Source organism: Tiliqua scincoides, chromosome 1 (genome assembly GCF_035046505.1).
Source record: "Tiliqua scincoides isolate rTilSci1 chromosome 1, rTilSci1.hap2, whole genome shotgun sequence".
Taxonomy (NCBI): Eukaryota; Metazoa; Chordata; class Lepidosauria; order Squamata; family Scincidae; genus Tiliqua; species Tiliqua scincoides.
In genome coordinates, this window is record NC_089821.1 from 122134906 (window position 1) to 122153953 (window position 19048).

The window sequence follows — 19048 nt, forward strand, 5'->3', positions numbered from 1 at the left end:
CGGTGTGCCCCAAGGATCTGTCCTGGGACCGGTGCTTTTCAACCTCTTCATAAATGACCTGGAGACAGAGTTGAGCAGTGAAGTGGCTAAGTTTGCAGACAACACCAAACTACTCCGAGTGGTGAAGACCAGAAGTGATTGTGAGGAGCTCCAGAAGGATCTCTCCAGACTGGCAGAATGGGCAGCAAAATGGCAGATGTGCTTCAATGTCAGTAAGTGTAAAGTCATGCACATTGGGGCAAAAAATCAAAACTTTAGATATAGGCTGATGGGTTCTGAGCTGTCTGTGACAGATCAGGAGAGAGATCTTGGGATGGTGGTGGACAGGTCGATGAAAGTGTCGACCCAATGTGCGGCGGCAGTGAAGAAGGCCAATTCTATGCTTGGGATCATTAGGAAGGGTATTGAGAACAAAACGGCTAGTATTATAATGCCGTTGTACAAATCTATGGTAAGACCACACCTGGAGTATTGTGTCCAGTTCTGGTCGCCGCATCTCAAAAAAGACATAGTGGAAATGGAAAAGGTGCAAAAGAGAGCGACTAAGATGATTACGGGGCTGGGGCACCTTCCTTATGAGGAAAGGCTACGGCGTTTGGGCCTATTCAGCCTAGAAAAGAGACGCCTGAGGGGGGACATGATTGAGACATACAAAATTATGCAGGGGATGGACAGAGTGGATAGGGAGATGCTCTTTACACTCTCACATAATACCAGAACCAGGGGACATCCACTAAAATTGAGTGTTGGACGGGTTAGGACAGACAAAAGAAAATATTTCTTTACTCAGCGTGTGGTCGGTCTGTGGAACTCCTTGCCACAGGATGTGGTGCTGGCGTCTACCCTAGACGCCTTTAAAAGGGGATTGGACAAGTTTCTGGAGGAAAAATCCATTACGGGGTACAAGCCATGATGTGTATGCGCAACCTCCTGATTTTAGAAATGGGTTATGTCAGAATGCCAGATGCAAGGGAGGGCACCAGGATGAGGTCTCTTGTTATCTGGTGTGCTCCCTGGGGCATTTGGTGGGCCGCTGTGACATACAGGAAGCTGGACTAGATGGGCCTATGGCCTGATCCAGTGGGGCTGTTCTTATGTTCTCTCACTATACCATCCTTCCAGCAGAGCCACTTCTGCCTCTATGTCACTTAGTAGCTCAGAACAACTAGTGATGGTGTTGGGAGAGCCCAATTATCACACAGGCCAGATAAGAGCTTCTGTCACGGGGAGGGGCAAGTCCCTTTCCCTTTAAGATGGTTTAGGCTGGGTGTGGGTTAACCAGGTGTAGGGTATTAATAACTTAAAGAATAAAACCTGGGTTTGGGTGCCTGAAAACAGAGAGCAGGGGGAAGGGAGCTTACAGCTATTATATTGGAAGCAATACTGAGACTTGTAAGATGGTAGTTTTAGCCTCTTTTTAGGTAAGATCTTTCTTGTTTTTAAAGCTATTGTGATGCATGTAGTTATGTCTTTTTGGAGCAATTGAAGCTCCCTTAAGCTTTAATAAAAATCTTTCATATAAAACATTGGGTGCAGTGATTGACCAGGGACATGTATGATGGGACCTGGGGCTTGGAGTGAGCAAAAATAAATAAGCATTGCTCTTGGGGGTTGTGGAAGGTGGTGTAGGTGGAGGAGGGTTGAGTCCTGGCTGGTTTGGGGGTCTCCCTTGGTCCTTCCCTACCCCAGGGGTGATGTTTGTTACAGCTTCTGCAAGCCAGCCCACAGGCCTATGTTTAACACCCCTATTCTAAAATATACGGTTGATATTTATTGTTTACACACAAATTGCCAGGAGCCAAGTTCCTTAATAAGAAAGTCTGTTTATTGAAACTGTAATACCCTAAATTTAACATCTTCAAAGTCACTGATTCTGTTTATTTCTAAACATCTTTTCCTTTGATAACATATACTGGGATAGACCCAGAGCTAAACCACAGCCTAAGAAGCAGAAATGCAGATTTCAGATAGACGCAGGTCAGGCAGTTTTCTCTAGGAAATTGTCATGTCACTGGATTATATCCAAGTTTACTCAGAAGGTCCACCGATTTCTATTGTACTTGCTATCAAGTAATTATACAAAATGACAGCAGCATTACAATTTCAGTTACCAGTAACTCACTGCTATAGTCAATTGTTTTTAAAGCAGCCAAAAATCATATGATGCCAATGCATTAAAGGGAAAGAGATAACATAAGACAAAAGAAAAATAATTAAGTGTTTGAAACACTTGTAATATTGCTTTGTAAGAATCTTTCTTTGTAAGAAAATAAACACTTCTTGCAACCTGCGACATTATGACTTGAAACTAACTTCAAAAATCCACCCCATGAGCGGAAAATATCTTCATGTCTTACCTCTACTTCCTTCAATGAACAAAGAGGCAATAAAGCAAAAGTAAAGACATTCCATATACATTTCACCATCCTTTCAGTAATGTTAAATGTTCAGAAGTATAAATCTACAGGTTCGGTATTTAATTTCTAATCAAACAGCATCATCTAACATAAGCTGGTTCTGATCCTGGGAAAATTCTCATGCCCTGGCATGAAACACAAAAACAGTTCACTTTTTCTACCCAATGACAAATGTTTATTGAAGTAGTTTTATCAACACATACTCATGCTGTGAGGTACAATTTTAAAAGAAAGTGAAAAGTAAATGAAGGCAATGCTGGCCATTGTTTTAGTCTACTGTCATTAGACCAGAGTTTCTCAAACTGTGGGTCCTGACCCGATTGTTGGTGGGTTGCAAAGCTGAAATTGACAAGCTGATAGCTAAGAAGGAAAATTCATGGAAAGTGAAACTGAGCCCTAGTGCATGTTTACCCATGAGTAGGCAAACATGCCTTGGTCCACTGCAAAGGGCAGGCCAAGAAGAATCTAACACCAGAATGATCCCAATCCAATTAACACAGCCCCCCAAAAACACCCGAGAAGTTCCTCCCTCCAAGCTGACAAATGTATTGAGCCCTATGGAAAGCAAAACTAAGCTACACATTCACATTTACTCCCAAGTAAGCAAATGTGCCTTGACTAGTGTCAAAGGTCAGGCAAAGAGGAATGCACAGACACCAGAATGGTTCCAATCTGATGAAACTGGAGCTCAACAAATGCTCCAGAAAGCAGCCCGTCCCCCACTAAACAGGATAAAAGTCGAGGCTTGAGCTAATAAGATGATTTTTTCTTCTTCTTTAGACTTGTAAAGCTAGGTGGGTCCAGACAGTGTGCCATTTTAAACAGTGGGTTTTGGTGCTAATAGGTTTATTTGAAAGGGTTGTTTTTTCCAGACTTCTACTCTCTCCCCCTCCCCCCCTTCCCCTGGTGGAGCTTAATTTCCTCTCCTCATCACTCTGAGGTATGAATGCTATTTAGAGGGAAGCTTTGAATCTCAATCTAGCCAAAACAAAAACATGTTTGATTTAAAACTGATTTTATCCCAAATCACGCTGAACTGATTTAAATATAAGAACTCAAATTGTACTGGGCATTAGGCCAGACTAAATATCTTATGGGGGGGGGGTTTGAGGTAATTGCAGGCATGCTACAGAGATAATTCACTTGGTGGAACAAGGATGGTTTCCCCATCACTCTTATTATTTGTTTATTATTTAATTATTTACATTTATTTTAATTTCCTTGATGATGTTACTTCCGGCCATGATATCACTTCTGGTGGGTCCTGGACAGATTGTCATTCTAAAACTGGGTCCCGGTGCTGAACTGCATTAGACTATTAAACCCACTTCCCTTGGATGTTCTTTTTCAGGCCTTATGAATCAATCAAACCACAGTCCCATCTTCAAACGGTATTTGTTTCATTCAATAAATTCATTCTTCAGAGTCTTTGTTTCATTCAATAAATTAAGTATAAATTGAGGTATTAGTGCATGCTAAAATATGAACTTGAAATAGCCCATTTGTTAGGAAACATTTTGATTCAACCGTGTACAAAAGACATCAACCCTCATGAGGGTGCTGAGGTTTGGGGAGAAAAATCTAAAGCCCCCTTGGGCTCAGTGAACTGAAGATTCTTATTACTCATAATCCAGAGGGATGCTTTTATACCATCCTTCTACAGTATAATTCAGTGCTGTTTTCAAATAATTGAGGGGGGGAGAGGGAAGAGAGCGAGAAGAAAGAGGATCTGTACTTTCTGAAGCTATCACAAAAAGAACTCCAGATTGTTCTTAAAATTCATTCAAGGTTTTTTTTTTAAAAATGCTATTTAGGGGGCTTATCCATGAACACTATTTAAAGTAGGGTTTTTAAACATTTTATGATCACAGACCCCCAGCGGATTGCCCAAAATGTCTTCATATCTCCTTCACCAGACTGTTGAAATAATCATCACCAGGTCTAGAGGTGTTTGTTTCTGATGAGTAAGAAAGGATCACAGCCGAAGTCTTACTGAACAAAATAGGCTTTCTTCTGAGTAGAATAAATAACACCATTTTCAAACACCTACCTATTAGACATCAGTATGACTTCAAAAGATGGCAATACCATCCTGGAAAGAAGTTAGCTGCCTTACTGCTTCAATTCACACTGATAATGGTGATAGTCAACCTAATCCAGAGACATTAAACATAAGGATCTGGCCTGCAGAAGCTATTTATCTGACCTGCTTAGCTGAGGCAAAAAATTTATATCCAAGCAGATCATAGGCAGCAAGAACAAATTGTCATTCGATAGTGCAATGGTTCTCAAACTGGTGGGTCATGACCCACCGGTTTGTGTAAAGGTTCCCCTGTCCCTTTAAGGGGTGGCAGAAGGGGAGAGGCAGGGAAGTGATCCCCAGGATCACGTCCATATGGGGGGTGCTTGTGACTTGCTTGTGAAGGCAGGGCTGCAGCAGGCTGTAGGAGGTGCAGAGAGCCCTGCGCAGCACTCCCCGAGGCTTGAAACATCTGCAGAAAGTGGGCGCAAAGCACTTCCATTTCACAGGAGTGCTGTCCTAGCCCCTCCCCTGCAAGAACTTACTGAGAGAGTGAAGTTTGAGAACCACTGCCATAGTGAATGGCCCAGCAATAGTATTATACTATTCTAATTCCAATACATTTTCAAGCACTACCTGTACTGTACATGCAGACTCAAACTTCTCCTTGGCTTTAATGCTCAAAGAACAGCACAATCTCAGGGAGAGTCACAAGGCGCTGTTCCTTATACTGCACAAGTCATACACCACAAGTCATACACCTCTTCCGTCTCATACACCATGGAGGGGAGAAGGATACAAAGGCAGAAGATACGTTCTCTGGCCATGGCGTGTATGCGTGTTGTGGCAATAGATGGGAAGATGAAGCTGCTTGAAAACTGACTGGGCAATAGAACATCAAAGGTGAGGGAGAGGGGAGCTGCCTCTGCATGTAAGTCAAGGGAGAGAAGGGGCAGTTGGTCAGGGTAGGGTGAAAGGCAGTTTCATTTGATGGCTCTCCGGACCTCTTCCCCTATTTTGCAGCACTAGCTTTGCACAAATTTCTACCATTTTACAGACATTTTAAAAGGCCGTATTATCAGAAAGGACATTCGTAGCATACAATTTTCTTCGCATTTTGCTAACTTGAGCAAAGAAAAAAATTCAGAGCAATGAGTGAAAGAATATAGGCCAATTGAATGCACAGTCTTACAGCACCCCAAAAGGGAAAGAACACCTACAATGCATGCAAAGCAATGCTGTGGTACTTCACTAGAAGTTGTTACCTAGTCCTGCTATCATAGGGACTGCATGACATTGCTCCAACTAGCCCATTGGCAGTGGAGATGGCTGAAAAGTAGTGTATTAGCAGCATGGTGAGACTGTGCAGCTGTCTAGCCCTTCAACAAAGATGTGGCACAGGAAAGAGACTGCAGTGTGGATAAGAGAACAAGAGGCAGCAACCACCAAAGATGCTTCCTTCCTTGCTACAGGAAAAACTATGGGGTAAATTGCCCACTTTTGTGTCCAACAGCCATCTCTGGTAATTGTTATAATTGCACAAGTACTGCTTCCAAAACAAGAAGCTAAGAAGTCATAACTGAAGCTGCTTCAACAACAATGGACAGATTTCTCCCTTACTTGCTATTGTTGAAAGAAGTTTGTCAATCCTGAAGAATGCCAACTTAAAAGCACTGCATTAACCTTATAGGAAGTGATTTTGCCTACTGTACCCTTCTCTGAGAAAAGGGAAAAAAATCTAGAAGCTAAACAAGATACTCACAATTACAAGGTAAAAAGGTTTGGAGGTCAAAATACCAGTTTATAAGATTTCCTTTCACCTCACCTCCATCTATATATAGCAAAGTATAAAACCAAAATTACAATTAATTCACTTTGTTAAAGAAAAGAAATTCCGCTGTCCTCTAGAAATCACCATTAATATAAACAATACTGCTTTGTTCAGTGGCAAGCCAATGTTTAGATTTAAAGAGAACTCACTTAGCTTAAAATCAGTGTAAACACCTCCACCACTTCAAAATGATCTACCACAGACAATGTCTTTTTGTAAAACTCTAGTACACCAAATGATATTTTCCTTAAAAATGAATATCATCAAGGTTAAAATGTAACATATTGAAGTGACCACAGTAAATTTTATAAACAACAGTCTGCCTCCATATAATGTACAGTACATTACCTACTAGTAAGCACAAAATATTTTGCAGATTCTCCGTTAGGGATTTGCTAAGCAGTTTCACATTTTACATTAAAATGCTACCTCAAAAACAACTTAACTTCCAACCTCTTTACCACAGCATCCCCAGAACTGTGAGACCAGATAAGGTCAAACACCATTTATTGATTTATTTTACTATGTAAACCACTATGTGAACTACTCTTGTTGAAAAGCAGTATATAAGTACTCTTAATAATAGCCTATGTAGAAGCATAATCAAAAAATCCTATGCATTAATTAATGTTCAATGGGAAGTGCATACAGGGGGGTGTATTAGATTGCAGCCTTAGGGCCCAAACCTATCCAATTTTCTAGCACTGGTGCAGCTGCAAGGTAAGGAAACAAATGTTCCCATACCTGAAGGAGGCCTCTGTGACTGCTGCCCCACCACAAGATGCAGTGCATGCCCCATCGGCACAGCTGCACCGGCACTGGAAAAGTGGATAGGCTTGGGCCCTTAGTGTTTTTTTCCCCAAAAACTCACCTCTAGTGTCTGATTACCATACAATACAAATCCAGCACTTTAAAGTGATTAGCAGCACAATCCTATGCAAATTTATTCAGAAGTAGTTCCACTATATTCAGTAGGGCTTATTCCCAGAAAAGTGTTCAAATTGTAGCCAGGGAAACACAAACAAGCCGATAACAAATAACAGCTTCCTCCAAATAAGGCATTTAAAACATTGGCACAAACATGCTAAAAAATGTTTCTGCTACTAAAACACAATAGGCTACTAATCATGAAAATAAATAAAATACTTTGTAAGTAAAACTTAGCAATAACATATTTGTGATTATATGTTGAATCAGGAGACAATTACACTTTCAACGTCTAGCATTAGAGAGAGAGGACAGACTACATAGCCCAGGCATTTAAGCAAGCAAGCAAGCAAGGGCATATGACTTGCAAGTTAGTATAATCTTCAGGGGACATTTATCAAAGCTCTTATTAATCACTTAGCTTAAAGTAATGTGCAGGCATACAATCACTTGAGGGAATAAAGTTCTAACAAATATAATTAAGGTCTCTTTGCCCAAAACTAGGATGGCTAAAATTTTCTTACCTCCCAGTAAGAACTGAAGTTGGTTCTTTGGCTCTTAGTGAAACAAACCATATATAGTACACTACAGAAAGCTTAGTACAATGCAGTATATTTTTAAAGAAGTTCTATTTTAAAGCTGCAATTCTGAATACACTTACTAGAGAGTAAGACCCATTGAATGTACATATAGTGCAATCCTATGTATAAGGCCAGATACAGTAACCTTTTCTCTTTTAACTTAATGAGCATCTATTTTAACATTTACATGCATGTAATCCATGTCTATTTGTGCAGTCTACACTCCAGCTCTGCAGGTCAGCATGTGTAACATAGCCAAGATGTTATATAACTTGTAGATACAGAAGCATCCCTATGGCTTGTATCTCTGCAACATTTCCCATTCTCTTTGGTATTGTATTTTGTGTTTCAAGACAAGAGCTCTCAGGATCCAGCTCAGAAACAGATGCCAATAGGAGGAGGGGAAGTGGTTGGCATAGAAAAGGAGTGTCAATGACCAGAACATATCAAAGTCTAGAAAAAGGGTTTCTTTTTCATTTAGAGCAGGGGTGGTCAAACATTTTGGCAGGTGGGCCACATCACCTCTCTGACACTGGGCCAGGAAAAAGATTTACATTTCAAATTTGATTAAATTTACATAAACTTACATAAATGAATACATTAGAGTCAGAGCTTATACGAATGAATTTTACTGAGCTCATTTATGATACACATGAGAACTACAATACAGGCATGTGGACAACATGAGAACTATGAACTGTTTGCCACACACCTCTTCCACAATGAAAATATACAGACGAAGCCAGAAAAACATGGAGATGGAAGTTGTTCAGAGGCAATTGGGGAGGGGGTTTTAAAATAATGTCCAGGGAAAAGTAGAAAACATATGGTGACTATAAGAGGCCTTGCTCTAACCTGGCCCACAGCTTGGGCTAGTGGTTGTGACCAGTAGTCATGGGCCAGTGTAGGCTCCAACTGTCTCCTATGGGCCAGAGGCTCATTGGAGATTAGGGTTAATCTCATAGGAGATTAGGGTGGGCTGATTTGGGACTCCCAGAGGGATGCAAATAGCCTCTGGGTTGGGGTCTGCCCACCCCAGATTTAGGGGGAAGGAAAACAAATATACTACTGCAGCCTCTGGGATGATGGGACTGCATGCAGTGAGAGGCCTCTGGTGTCTTGGGAAAAAGAAAACTCCACCAAAATATGGCCTTAAGCTACAGACACTATAAATTATAACCTATAAAAGACCATGGGGGGGGGGTGATCTTAGTGTGTTCTGAAACAAGCTCTCAAGAGCCCAGAGAAGAGCAGTGGGACAGGCAGCCATTTCAACCACTGTGCCATTGGTGTGCCTTGAGTGGTCCACAGGTGTGTCTTGAGGGAGGGTCATTTATTAGTAGGGCCAGTGGGGGATGGGAGCCCCCCACCAACAGCATGGTGTGCCTTGCCACCTGGCAAATAAAGCAATGGTGTGCCTTGACCACTTCAGTGCCTTGTCAGTGTGCCCTGTGATGAAGAAGGCTGCAGGGCGCTGGGGATGGGGGGCGGGGGCAGGGCAAAAGGAATCCTGGCCTGGGGGGAGGCAGGGAGTCCCTGGGGAAGGGAAGGCGCCTCTGGTATGTCAAAGACACTCGCAAAGGGGACTCCCCGCTAGCCACAGACAAGGAGCGGGCTGCCTCCTGCCTGTGCTCCGGGGGGGGGGGGGAGAGAAGCCTCCAGGGCGAGGCAGAGCCTGCTGACGCCCTGCGGGCTGGAAGAGGCGCGACGGGCGGAAGAGGCAGAGAGGGGCCGGGGAGCGCCTGGGGACGGCGGAGGGGCGCGGTTCAGGCCCAGCGAGGAGGGGGCGGCGGGGCTCAACCGGCACACCCTCCCGAGCCTGAGGCGGCTCCCCCGCTCCGGGCGAGGAAGAAGAGCTGCTCACCATCGTCCTTCTGCACCGCGGGCGGGGAGAGCCTCAGCCCGCCGCGGGCCCGCCACCATCGCTGCCGCTGCTCCTTCCTCAGCCCCCGCGCCTGCCGCTGCTGCCACTGCCTGTCAGCGGCCCCGCAACGCAACAACGTGCCCGCCCATTGGACAGCGGCCCGCCCCCAAGAAGCGCCTCGTTCATTGGCCGGCTTCCCTCCCTGGTGCGCGTGCTCGTGGCGGCAGTCCTGGCAGTGGAGTGCCCGGGTGGGGCGTCAGCACCCGGAAAGAGCCGCTACGGAACTGCTTCAGCCGGGTTGAGGTTTCCCATTACCCAATACGGCGTCGGACCAACTTCTGTTTCCGGTAGAGCATCCCAAACGGTCTATCGAAGTGTCGTACGGCAGGCCGGTAGGTATGCGGGTTTCATAGTACCCGATACGGTGACGGACTAACTTCCGGTTCCGGCTGAGAATCCCAAACGTTCTATCGAAGGGTCATCCAGCAGGCAGGTAGATATGCAGGTTCACCTTGTGGGTGGACGTTGGTCAGGAGCGTGCCACGCGCAGGGCAAGGAGTGCATCTTCCCTCTGTCCACTTGTGTCACCCCCACTCGTGGCTGCAGCCCTGCCTGCACTTACATGGGAGCAGGCCGCACTGACTACACTGGGACTTGCCTCTGAGTAGACATGCATGGGATGGGCTGTCAGAGTGAATCCTCATCCTCTCCTCTATGTGCCCCCCTCTTTCTCCTCCCCCATATCAGTGGGTCTCAGCCAGTGGTGCTAATACCACCGATGGCACTTGAGGTGGTACCCGGTGGTACAAGCAGAGCCCCCAAAGCCCCACTGCCTGGCAGCGGGACCAGCAACACAACACAACAATCAGCAGTAGGAGGCTTGGCTTGGCGGACAGAACTCATAAGAAGAGCCCCTTTGGCTGGAGTAGCCCAAAGGCCCATCTAGTCCAGCCTTCTGTATCTCACAGTGGCCCACCAGATGCCTCAGGAAGTGCAGTAGACAACAAGAGACCAGCATCCTGGTGCTCTCCCTTGCACCTGGCGTTCTGAGGTAGTCCACTTCTAAAATCAGGAGGCTGTGGCACCAACACGGGTGTGTCCATCCATCATGATGGACTTTTCCTCCAGAAATTTGTCCAATCCCCTCTTAAAGGCATTCCGGGCAGATGCCACCACCACATCCTGTGGCAAGGAGTTCCACAGTCTAATTACACGATGGGTAAATAAATATTTTCTTTTTTGTCTGTCCTAACTCTCCCGACACTCCAGCGTGTGCTTTTTGCACACCGGATAAAGCCCCCTGTTCGCCCTGAGCCTCTTACTAGTGTTTGTTGTGTTGCTTCCGGTCTCCCAATCCAGAAGTGACTGGTGATGACATCATTGCCAGTTACTTCTGGTGGTGTTTCCAATAGGTGGACCATGTGACGTGGTATGGGGGGGAGATGTTGAGAAATGATGTTCTATATCTTCTCCATATAAAGAGTGCATCATGTTTGAGGTGATCTTTGGCTATAGCTTAGGCTTTTTGGATTTCTTCTTTTGCATCTTTTTTCAGATTATGAGCTCTCAGGGGACAGAGAACCTTTTGTTTGTTTGTTTATCTAAATTGCTTTGTGAGTTACTCTTTTTGAAAAGTGATATATAAGTTGTTGGTAATAGTGCTTCACAGTAGTAGCAGCTATATCTTAAAATTGAGAACACTTGGAATATGAAAAACTATCTTGTAATAAATCAGGGTCTTTTGGGCTGCAGTCCTATCCACCCACACTTACCTGGGAGTAATCCCATTGAATGATACTTATTTCTCCATAAAATGGTTCTGATCTGTTTCTGTATTGTTTATACATTTTTGGGCAGCAACTCTTTAGGTTTCAGACTCAGGAGTTTTTCTTAGCTCTATCTGAGGATGCCAAGTATTGAACCTGAGACTTTTTGCATGCAAAACTGGTGCACTTTCACTGGTTTATGACCCCTCTGCTTGGTTAATCTTCTGAGACTAACTATGAGGTTTTAACTTTTAGTGAAGAGGTTTTTTTTTCCTTCAGATTATCAGTTAAATTAACCAATCTAGGAGGTTATCCTAATATTACAGTAGGGAACCCACTTTGAGGGATAAAATATAAATGTGATTAATTCATATGTTACAATTAAGGGAAGAAAAAGAAAATTGTCTTAGTGTCAGTGCATTCCTGTTTGTGCACACACACACACACAAATTACAACATGTGGGATGATGTGCTCCAGTGCAGGAGGGAGAAGTGTAGGCCCCTGGAGGTGTTTAAGCAGAAGAGGGTTGAAGTGGCTACTCAGCTTGAAGTACACAACACGGAGATACTTCACAGAAAGGAAGAGCAGGCCAACTGGAATTTAAAAATCACATACAGCTTAGAGACTCTGGCTATATAGGTATTTGTATGGTATGGTACACACATACTGGTGTGTATGTGTTTAATCACAAAATTGTGTGAAGCGGGAACATAGAGTTGCATTGCTTGTTTGTATCTTAGCTACCATCTTAGAGGTCTTGTCTAAACATTAGTGCGGCTCCAGCTTCCGTTTGAAATGGACAAGGTGCACAAAGTGATGTTTGCCTTTTCTTTGTCCATCTTTCAGTGCTTATGTATGCATGTTTTTTTTTTCTTTATATGAATAACCCATACCAGAGTTTTTGTGAGACTGTGAGCTTGTTTGTGTTACATTAAAGCTGTTGACTCAGGTTTGTTGTTTTGAATCAACCTGTCTGTACAGTTAAAATATTTCCCTGTTTTTCAGTCTGTCTCTTGCTTGCTACAGTTGGGTCATTCGCAGATCAACCAAGTACTGTGAGTTCTGCATTCCACTCACCTCTACACACCAGATATAAATAGTAGCAGTTAGGGCCCAATCCTATCCAATTTTCTACTGCCGGCGCAGCCGTGCCAATGGGATGTGGACTGCATCCTGTGGTGGGGAGGCATTCACAGAGGCCTCCTCAATGTGTGGGAACATTTGTTCCCTTACCTCAGGACTGTATTGTGGTTGCACCGGTGTTGGAAAGTTGGATAGAATTGGGTCCTTAGTGTTCAAGGACGGAAGTTCTTCCAAGATCTCTTTTTCCAGTGTTCCACCTCATGTTGACTTATGACACACAGCCTAAACAAATCAGAATTTGAAGAGAATTAACATGTGATTGTCAGAGGGGGGAAAAATGTTAAAAACAAAACAGCAAAATATCTATTTTTGGGATGGATGGATGACCTTATAAAAATATGCAGAAGACTATATTCTTCCTCTTTTAAATTTAATGTTTTCTTTGTTAATAGCCTTGTCCAAGGCTCCAGGGTGCTCACTTTGAATTTGTGGCTTCCAGCCCTGTTTGTATGGAGACTTGTTCAGTACTCTTAATAACATGGATAGTATTGTTACTATACAACTGTCTGCAGCCATTTTCCATGGTTAATGTCTGGCTATTGCTCTTCATGCTGGTACAAAGAAAATGCAGACCGAACTCAGATATTGACAGAGAATGTTATTTATAACTACTCCCAAATAGTTACAAAATCTGCCACCATTTTGAACTTTGAGTGTATTAGAAATGCATTCCTATCTTACTCTGAGCTTCATAGGGTACCATTTGTTATACCAAACATCATGCTTTTTTCACAAAATTCACTTTTTTATACTAAAAATAGTACTATAAGATTAAGCTTTGTAATTATATGCGCACACCTAGAGTCTCTGTAGGGAGGCTATCACTAAGGTCCATTCAGTACTTCATCAGTATTTGGCAATGGTTAGGGACTGAATGTGGGCATAGTGACTGAAAATGTATCTAGACCTGTGGTTCCCAAATTGATGGATCGTGACCTGTCAGGGAAACAGAAAGCACTCCTTAAGGGGAGTGGCCCTGCTCCAGTGGCACTACCAATATTGCAGAATTCACAGCACTGCTGCTTCCAAGGGGCTTATTTCTTACCTTGGGGCCAGAGTTGGCCTCTTGCAGGGTCCTGGAGGCTTGCAACCCCTTGGCTTCTGTAAACAATCTTTATCTTCGATCAGCTTTCTGGGTTTTCCCATGAAAATGGAAGTTGCTGCTGATCAGAGATAAGGATTATTTACAGAAGCCTCTGAAGACATTGGAGGGGACTGCAAGCCTCCAGGACCTGCAGGAGGCCAGCTGTGCCCCCAAGGTAAGAAATAAGCCCCTTGGCAGTGGCAGTGCTGCAGTCGCTGTGGTGCCATTGCTGCAATCGCTGTGGTGCCATTGCTGCTCCTCTCTCTACCTCTCTTCCTGCCCACACAAATACTTGCCTCAACTTCTTTTTGGGAATTTGGGAACCACTGATCTAGACAAATTGAAGTGATGTTGATGACTGACATTAATAACTAAGACCTCCCCTAGTTATTCAGGTGTGAAGCGTCTCCAAGTGATCTTTTTAGTGTTGTCCTTTGATAGCAATAACACTGGAAACTTGTGACTTTTTGCACCTTGAGATAAAACAACAAAGAGTCTTGTGGGACCTTAAAGACTAATGAGCTTATTTCATCACAAGTTTTCATAGTCTATCTAGAGCTCACTTATTAATTAGATGCTCCCCTAATTTAAATTGTTATGTAGTTTTGTTTACATGCTCTGTGATCTCGGTACTAAATGCACTTTTCTAACCAAATCCCACTGGAAATGGTGGAATCTATTAAAGGTTACTGCTGTGGAATTGTGATTCACATGGGCAAGAAAGTTAAAAATTGTCTAAGTCTGCATCATAAGAAAACTGCAGACCAAACCCTTTCAGATAAAAGCAGTGTAAACAACTGAGCCAAAAAATAAGAATGACACATGTAACTGTTCCATTTTAAAGCTGAAGTAAGAGATCATAGTGTTTCAAGGTCACTTTCTGAACTTAAGTAGCTATACAATTGCCACTACAGTATTTTGTCAGCTAGTAGTGATTAACCCAGGAATAAATACTAGTACAACAGAAATCTCATGCTTGTAAAATGTAGTTTCATTACAGTAGCAGTAAAACCAGTTTACTCTCTTGGATATTGGCACAGCCCTAATCTGAATGACAAAAGGAACAGTAAGCTGTAAATATATAGCCACCTGCCAATAAGTTCATGAAAGTTGCTAGCCTATCTGGTCGCATGTGATCTGTGTTGGTCAATTGTGACCAAAAATAAATAACCACTAGCTGTTGCAAAGGTTCCATGTCTGATCACCTGGAAATGATCCTCCTTGCCACAGGTATCCTCAAGCGTAAATGCCAGTATGTTTTATCTGGGGCTGTGTGTAAGTGTGTTGAAATTAGGATCAGCACATTAGTCAATTGACAGGTAAAATATTCTTAGTTGTACCCTTCAGAACCATGTATACCATCCTGAGCTCCTTGGAAGAAGGGTAGTATAAATTTAAAAAAAAATTGACTATGATAAAAATGTTCCATGAATCCAAGAATGTAAAATTAATTGAAATATTGTTATATATTAGCAGAAAAAGTTGTTGTTAGCATTAAAGAGGTAATGGGAAAAATATAGCAAGGTAAATATTAGATGCTGCTGCAGTACAATATGTAAAATGTTACTCTTGTTTTTTAAAAGAAGTTTGCTCAAAAACTAGAAGAAAGTTCACACAATGTCTTCTGAATATAAATTGTCATCTGAATTGTATTGAAGTATCCTTTAAAAACATATTTTTGGATCTATCAAAAGAATAGGAAGATGTTAATTTCACTTGCAAATTACCTTTTAGCCTCATAGTTCTAGGCTCAACTCTTGCAAAGGGTTTTCTATGTGCTTATCTTGCTGGTGAGTCAAACAAGTGCTTTCAAGAGCAGACTGATGATTATATCTGTAAGACCTTATTTTCTAATTTCTTTTAGGAACAGATCTGGAGTATGACTAATGCAGATCAGTACATCTTGTTCACAAGCAGCTGATGCTTCATGATCTTGCACAGCTGTTATTAGAATCCAAGTGGTTTTAAAAACTAAATTTAAAATTGTAGCTAAAATCTTATGAAAATGCGTCTTAATACTATACAGATTTGAATTATTGAATGCATATTATCTCCTGAAAATGAAAAATTTCCTTTTCCTTAGATCTGGTACATATTTTGAAAGTCCCATACATGTATCTGTTAAAAAGCACATTTCCCTGAGATCCATTTCTTTCTTTCCCTGGGATCCATTTCTCTAGCACACTGGTTCTCAAACTGGTGGGTTGCAACCCACCAGTTTGTGTAAAGGTTCCCAGTTTGTGTAAAGGTCTTAAGGGAAGGGAAGCAGCAATGCAATCCCCAGGATCGCGTCGCTGGGGGGGCGAGGGGGGCTACTTTCCACTTTTAAATAGGCAGGGCTGCAGGAGGTGCTTTGTGATCTCTCCATTTGAAGATTCCAAACCTCGGGGAGCCCTGTGGAGGGCTGTGCAGGGCTACCCGCATCTCCTGCAGCCCCCAGCAGCCTTACCTACTTAAAACTAAGTTGAAAGCATCCCCCTCGCCCCCCCCCTTAGCAATGCGATCCCAGGGATCACATCGCTGCCCTAGCCCCTTCCCCGCAAAGAGTAAAGGAAGTAAAGCTCCCTCAAAGCTTGAGAACCACTGCTCTATCATGATCAAGAAGCCAAACTCATAGCAGCACTAACAGATAGTAATGGGCTTGTATCTTGATGGTTCCTGTTAAGATTTGTATAGCAAAGTAAACAAGCTCCATTTGGCAAGCCTATTTTGCTGGCATAGATCTGTTTGTTCAAAGAGGGTTTGTTAGGCCCAGGATAAGATTCAGTAGCCACCAGGGATACCAAGATCTTGTGTAGCCCAAATCCCACCCTGATCCGCCCCCACTGCCAACACGACTACGCTGATAGCCAGTCAGTACGGTGCCACTGGCAGTATGAAGCCTTCAAGCCTTTGCAAGATGGGCAGCCCTCTGCAGGCTATTGTGCCAGAGGATAATAAGGATAGGATTAGGCCCTCAGTAAAACAGAACAGCACATTCAGTTGTTGCTGTTCTTTCCAAACCCCTTTTGGAAAGGTCCTGCCTTGTCATAACAATCACTATGAATTAACACAGTTCTTGGCATTTCTTATATGGCTCAAACAAAGTGCATGGTGTATCTCATTATATTATGAAGATGTTTGACTCCAGTATCCAAATACAGTACTCCTGAGGAATCTATATTTTGATAGCTGTATTTTTTTAAATCTTTTTCCTAGGAACATGGGTCATGGACATGAACATGGACCTAGCAAAATGGAACTTCCTGATTATAGACAATGGAAGATAGAGGGTACTCCCCTGCAAAATGTTCAAGAAAGGTTGGCTCAGCGAGGTCTCAGAGATCCGTGGCTTCGGTAAGAGCTTACATAAGGCTTTCTTTCATCAACCGCAAACGTGGTACACCAGACATACTAAAAGGAGAGACAGTCTGCTGTACCACAGGTCTGTTGCTAAAATAGTTGAAAGAACTCCTAACCATAGTCCAGCAAAGATCTTATGGACTGTTTACACAACAGTGTCTGTGAGTGTCTGTTTACACAACAAAGGCACAACAAAGAATGTTCACTTAACAGCCTAATTACATAATGACGGTGATTGGAGAACATATCCCTGTCCTTAAGTGATGCACACCTGTATGCATATGTATGTGTTGCTTTTAAGCTTGCCCTGTTTTGAGCTGGATATGGCAGCATTTAACCTTGTAGTTCTGTTTGAAGAAACACTTCATTCAAAACCCTTCATACTGTTCACTGAAATATTGTTGCTTCAGAATGTATAATTAAATTTGGGTGCTGATAAGTAAAGTTGCAGAATCTAAGGTTTTTATTTATCCTTTGTCTTTGATTTCCCTCTAGTAATGAAGCATGGAGGTACTCTGGTGGTTATGCAAAGCCTGCTACTTTCATGGATGTTATCGGCAAAGGATTCAAATGGGGATTTGCAGCCTTTGTGGTAGCAATTGCAGTTGAATATGCACTTTTCCCTCCAAAGAAAGATGATGGACACCACTGAAGAGCAGAATACTATGTCAGTTTCTCTTCTAAATAAATTAAGAGTACAAATCAATAGTGTGTTCTGACCTTGCATGAAATGATGCACTTTAAAGTTTCCAAGAAGAATATGTTACTATACTGCCCTTCTTCTGGGCGGGGATAAGCAGACGGGTTAAAACATGTCAAAGGTGTCTCTGTTAGACCTAAGCAAAGCAGGATTGTTTATTTACTGCATTTATATACCACCTGTCTGCCTTGACAAAGGCACTCCAGGCGGTTTACAATAAAAAAAACATGTTAAAAAAGATGTAAGGAACAGTGTTGAATCAGGCCTTTGATAGTGTCTCAGAGGCTGATGACAGAGGTCCATGGCCTGAACTTCTCCTTTCTTGCCTTCCTTCTGGTCACAAGATGTTTCAGTAGCCCCTGGGAAGGTAGGGGAGGGAGGGGCTGCTCCCACACTTGATGGTTTCTCAGAAGTTGGTGACAAGGGTTCCACAATCTGAACTTCTCCTTTCCAAACTAGAGCTACTCTTAGTTTATTTTTGTCCTAATAACTGACAGTTGGATTTGATTAGACTACTGGAGAGAAATTAGAGGTCAGTTTAGACATGATGCTTCCCATGTTTGCAGCTACCAAAAAAGCCCTTCTGCACTGACCCATAGGCTTGCAGCACTATGTATAGATGGATGAGCCAGGCAGCTTCTGTGCTAGTGGTGAGTTGCTGCATGGGATTAAAGCCTTTTTAAATATTATGGCAGCTGCATGGAGCACTATCATGAGTAAGGACTCTAGTGGCGTGACAAGTGGGAGTCATCAGCACTGAATATCAATAAAGATGTTCAGTTAGTTCAAGATATTTTTCTTTTTGTTACCATTCTTCTGTTTTTGAGTGCATTGCTAAGAATCCAAACATTTCTACCTTTAAGAAATTGAAATTGCTTTCAGGTGGAGGTGACCCATGAGCCACAATCTTCTCCTGTTGTGGGGTCTTACTACTTTTAAGCTCTGAAAACTTCTCTGCTGTTCACTGCTTCCTCACCTTCCCGTATTCAGAGATGTTTCAACAGCACAGAGACAGTCAGAATTGAGCAAACTTGGCTGTTCAGTGTGATTAATGCCTTGTCTTCTTATTAAAGTACATTGCAAAGTTTTAAATATTTGGAATATATAGTTCAGAGAGGTTTTATTTTGAATGTATACAGTACTCAGCTGCCCCATGAAGTACTGCAGTAATATCTGTTGGTTCAATTAATCATCATCCCCATTCTGTGCTGTGCACCATGGCAACAATACCCTATTCTAAACTGTCACAACAAGCCTGTAATCCAAGATGTCAAACTTTAGATTAAGTATTATACATTCCGTTGACTAAAGAAGAAAATGTAAGGAAATTGAGATTTTTTTTTTTCTTTTATGAGTCAATTTTAAGAAGAAA

At 42.6% G+C, this 19048-nt stretch overlaps 2 protein-coding genes across 7 annotated transcripts in view; one reads left to right on the forward strand and one right to left on the reverse strand.

Moving 5' to 3' along the window:
• Positions 1 to 9771, reverse strand: part of HYCC2 (hyccin PI4KA lipid kinase complex subunit 2) — a 70878-nt gene extending 61107 nt beyond the window's left edge. For all 3 annotated transcript variants that reach the window (XM_066620269.1, XM_066620355.1, XM_066620183.1), the window contains exon 1: positions 9641 to 9771. The gene's annotated coding sequence lies outside the window, so the exon portion shown is untranslated. The remainder of the gene's footprint in view (positions 1 to 9640) is intronic.
• A 109-nt stretch (positions 9772 to 9880) lies between these two features.
• On the forward strand, positions 9881 to 17682 carry NDUFB3 (NADH:ubiquinone oxidoreductase subunit B3). Of its 4 annotated transcripts, none has more exons than XM_066620570.1 (3): positions 9881 to 10032; positions 16833 to 16970; positions 17472 to 17682. In XM_066620570.1, the coding sequence occupies exons 2-3, from the start codon at positions 16837 to 16839 to the stop codon at positions 17626 to 17628; spliced, it is 291 nt and encodes a 96-aa protein (XP_066476667.1). In that variant the 5' UTR covers positions 9881 to 10032; positions 16833 to 16836; the 3' UTR covers positions 17629 to 17682. The 4 variants fall into 4 exon arrangements, with proteins under 4 accessions (XP_066476667.1, XP_066476579.1, XP_066476747.1 ...); XM_066620482.1 differs by lacking the exon at positions 9881 to 10032 and adding an exon at positions 10040 to 10133; XM_066620650.1 differs by lacking the exon at positions 9881 to 10032 and adding an exon at positions 10040 to 10129.
• Positions 17683 to 19048: the final 1366 nt, after the last annotated feature.

Coding starts and splice junctions, on each gene's coding strand:
- NDUFB3 (XM_066620570.1), top strand. CDS start 16,837: ATGGGTCATGGACATGAACATGGACCTAGCAAAATGGAACTTCCTGAT. Junction 16,971..17,471: donor CTCAGAGATCCGTGGCTTCG/GTAAGAGCTTAC, acceptor ATTTCCCTCTAG/TAATGAAGCATGGAGGTACT.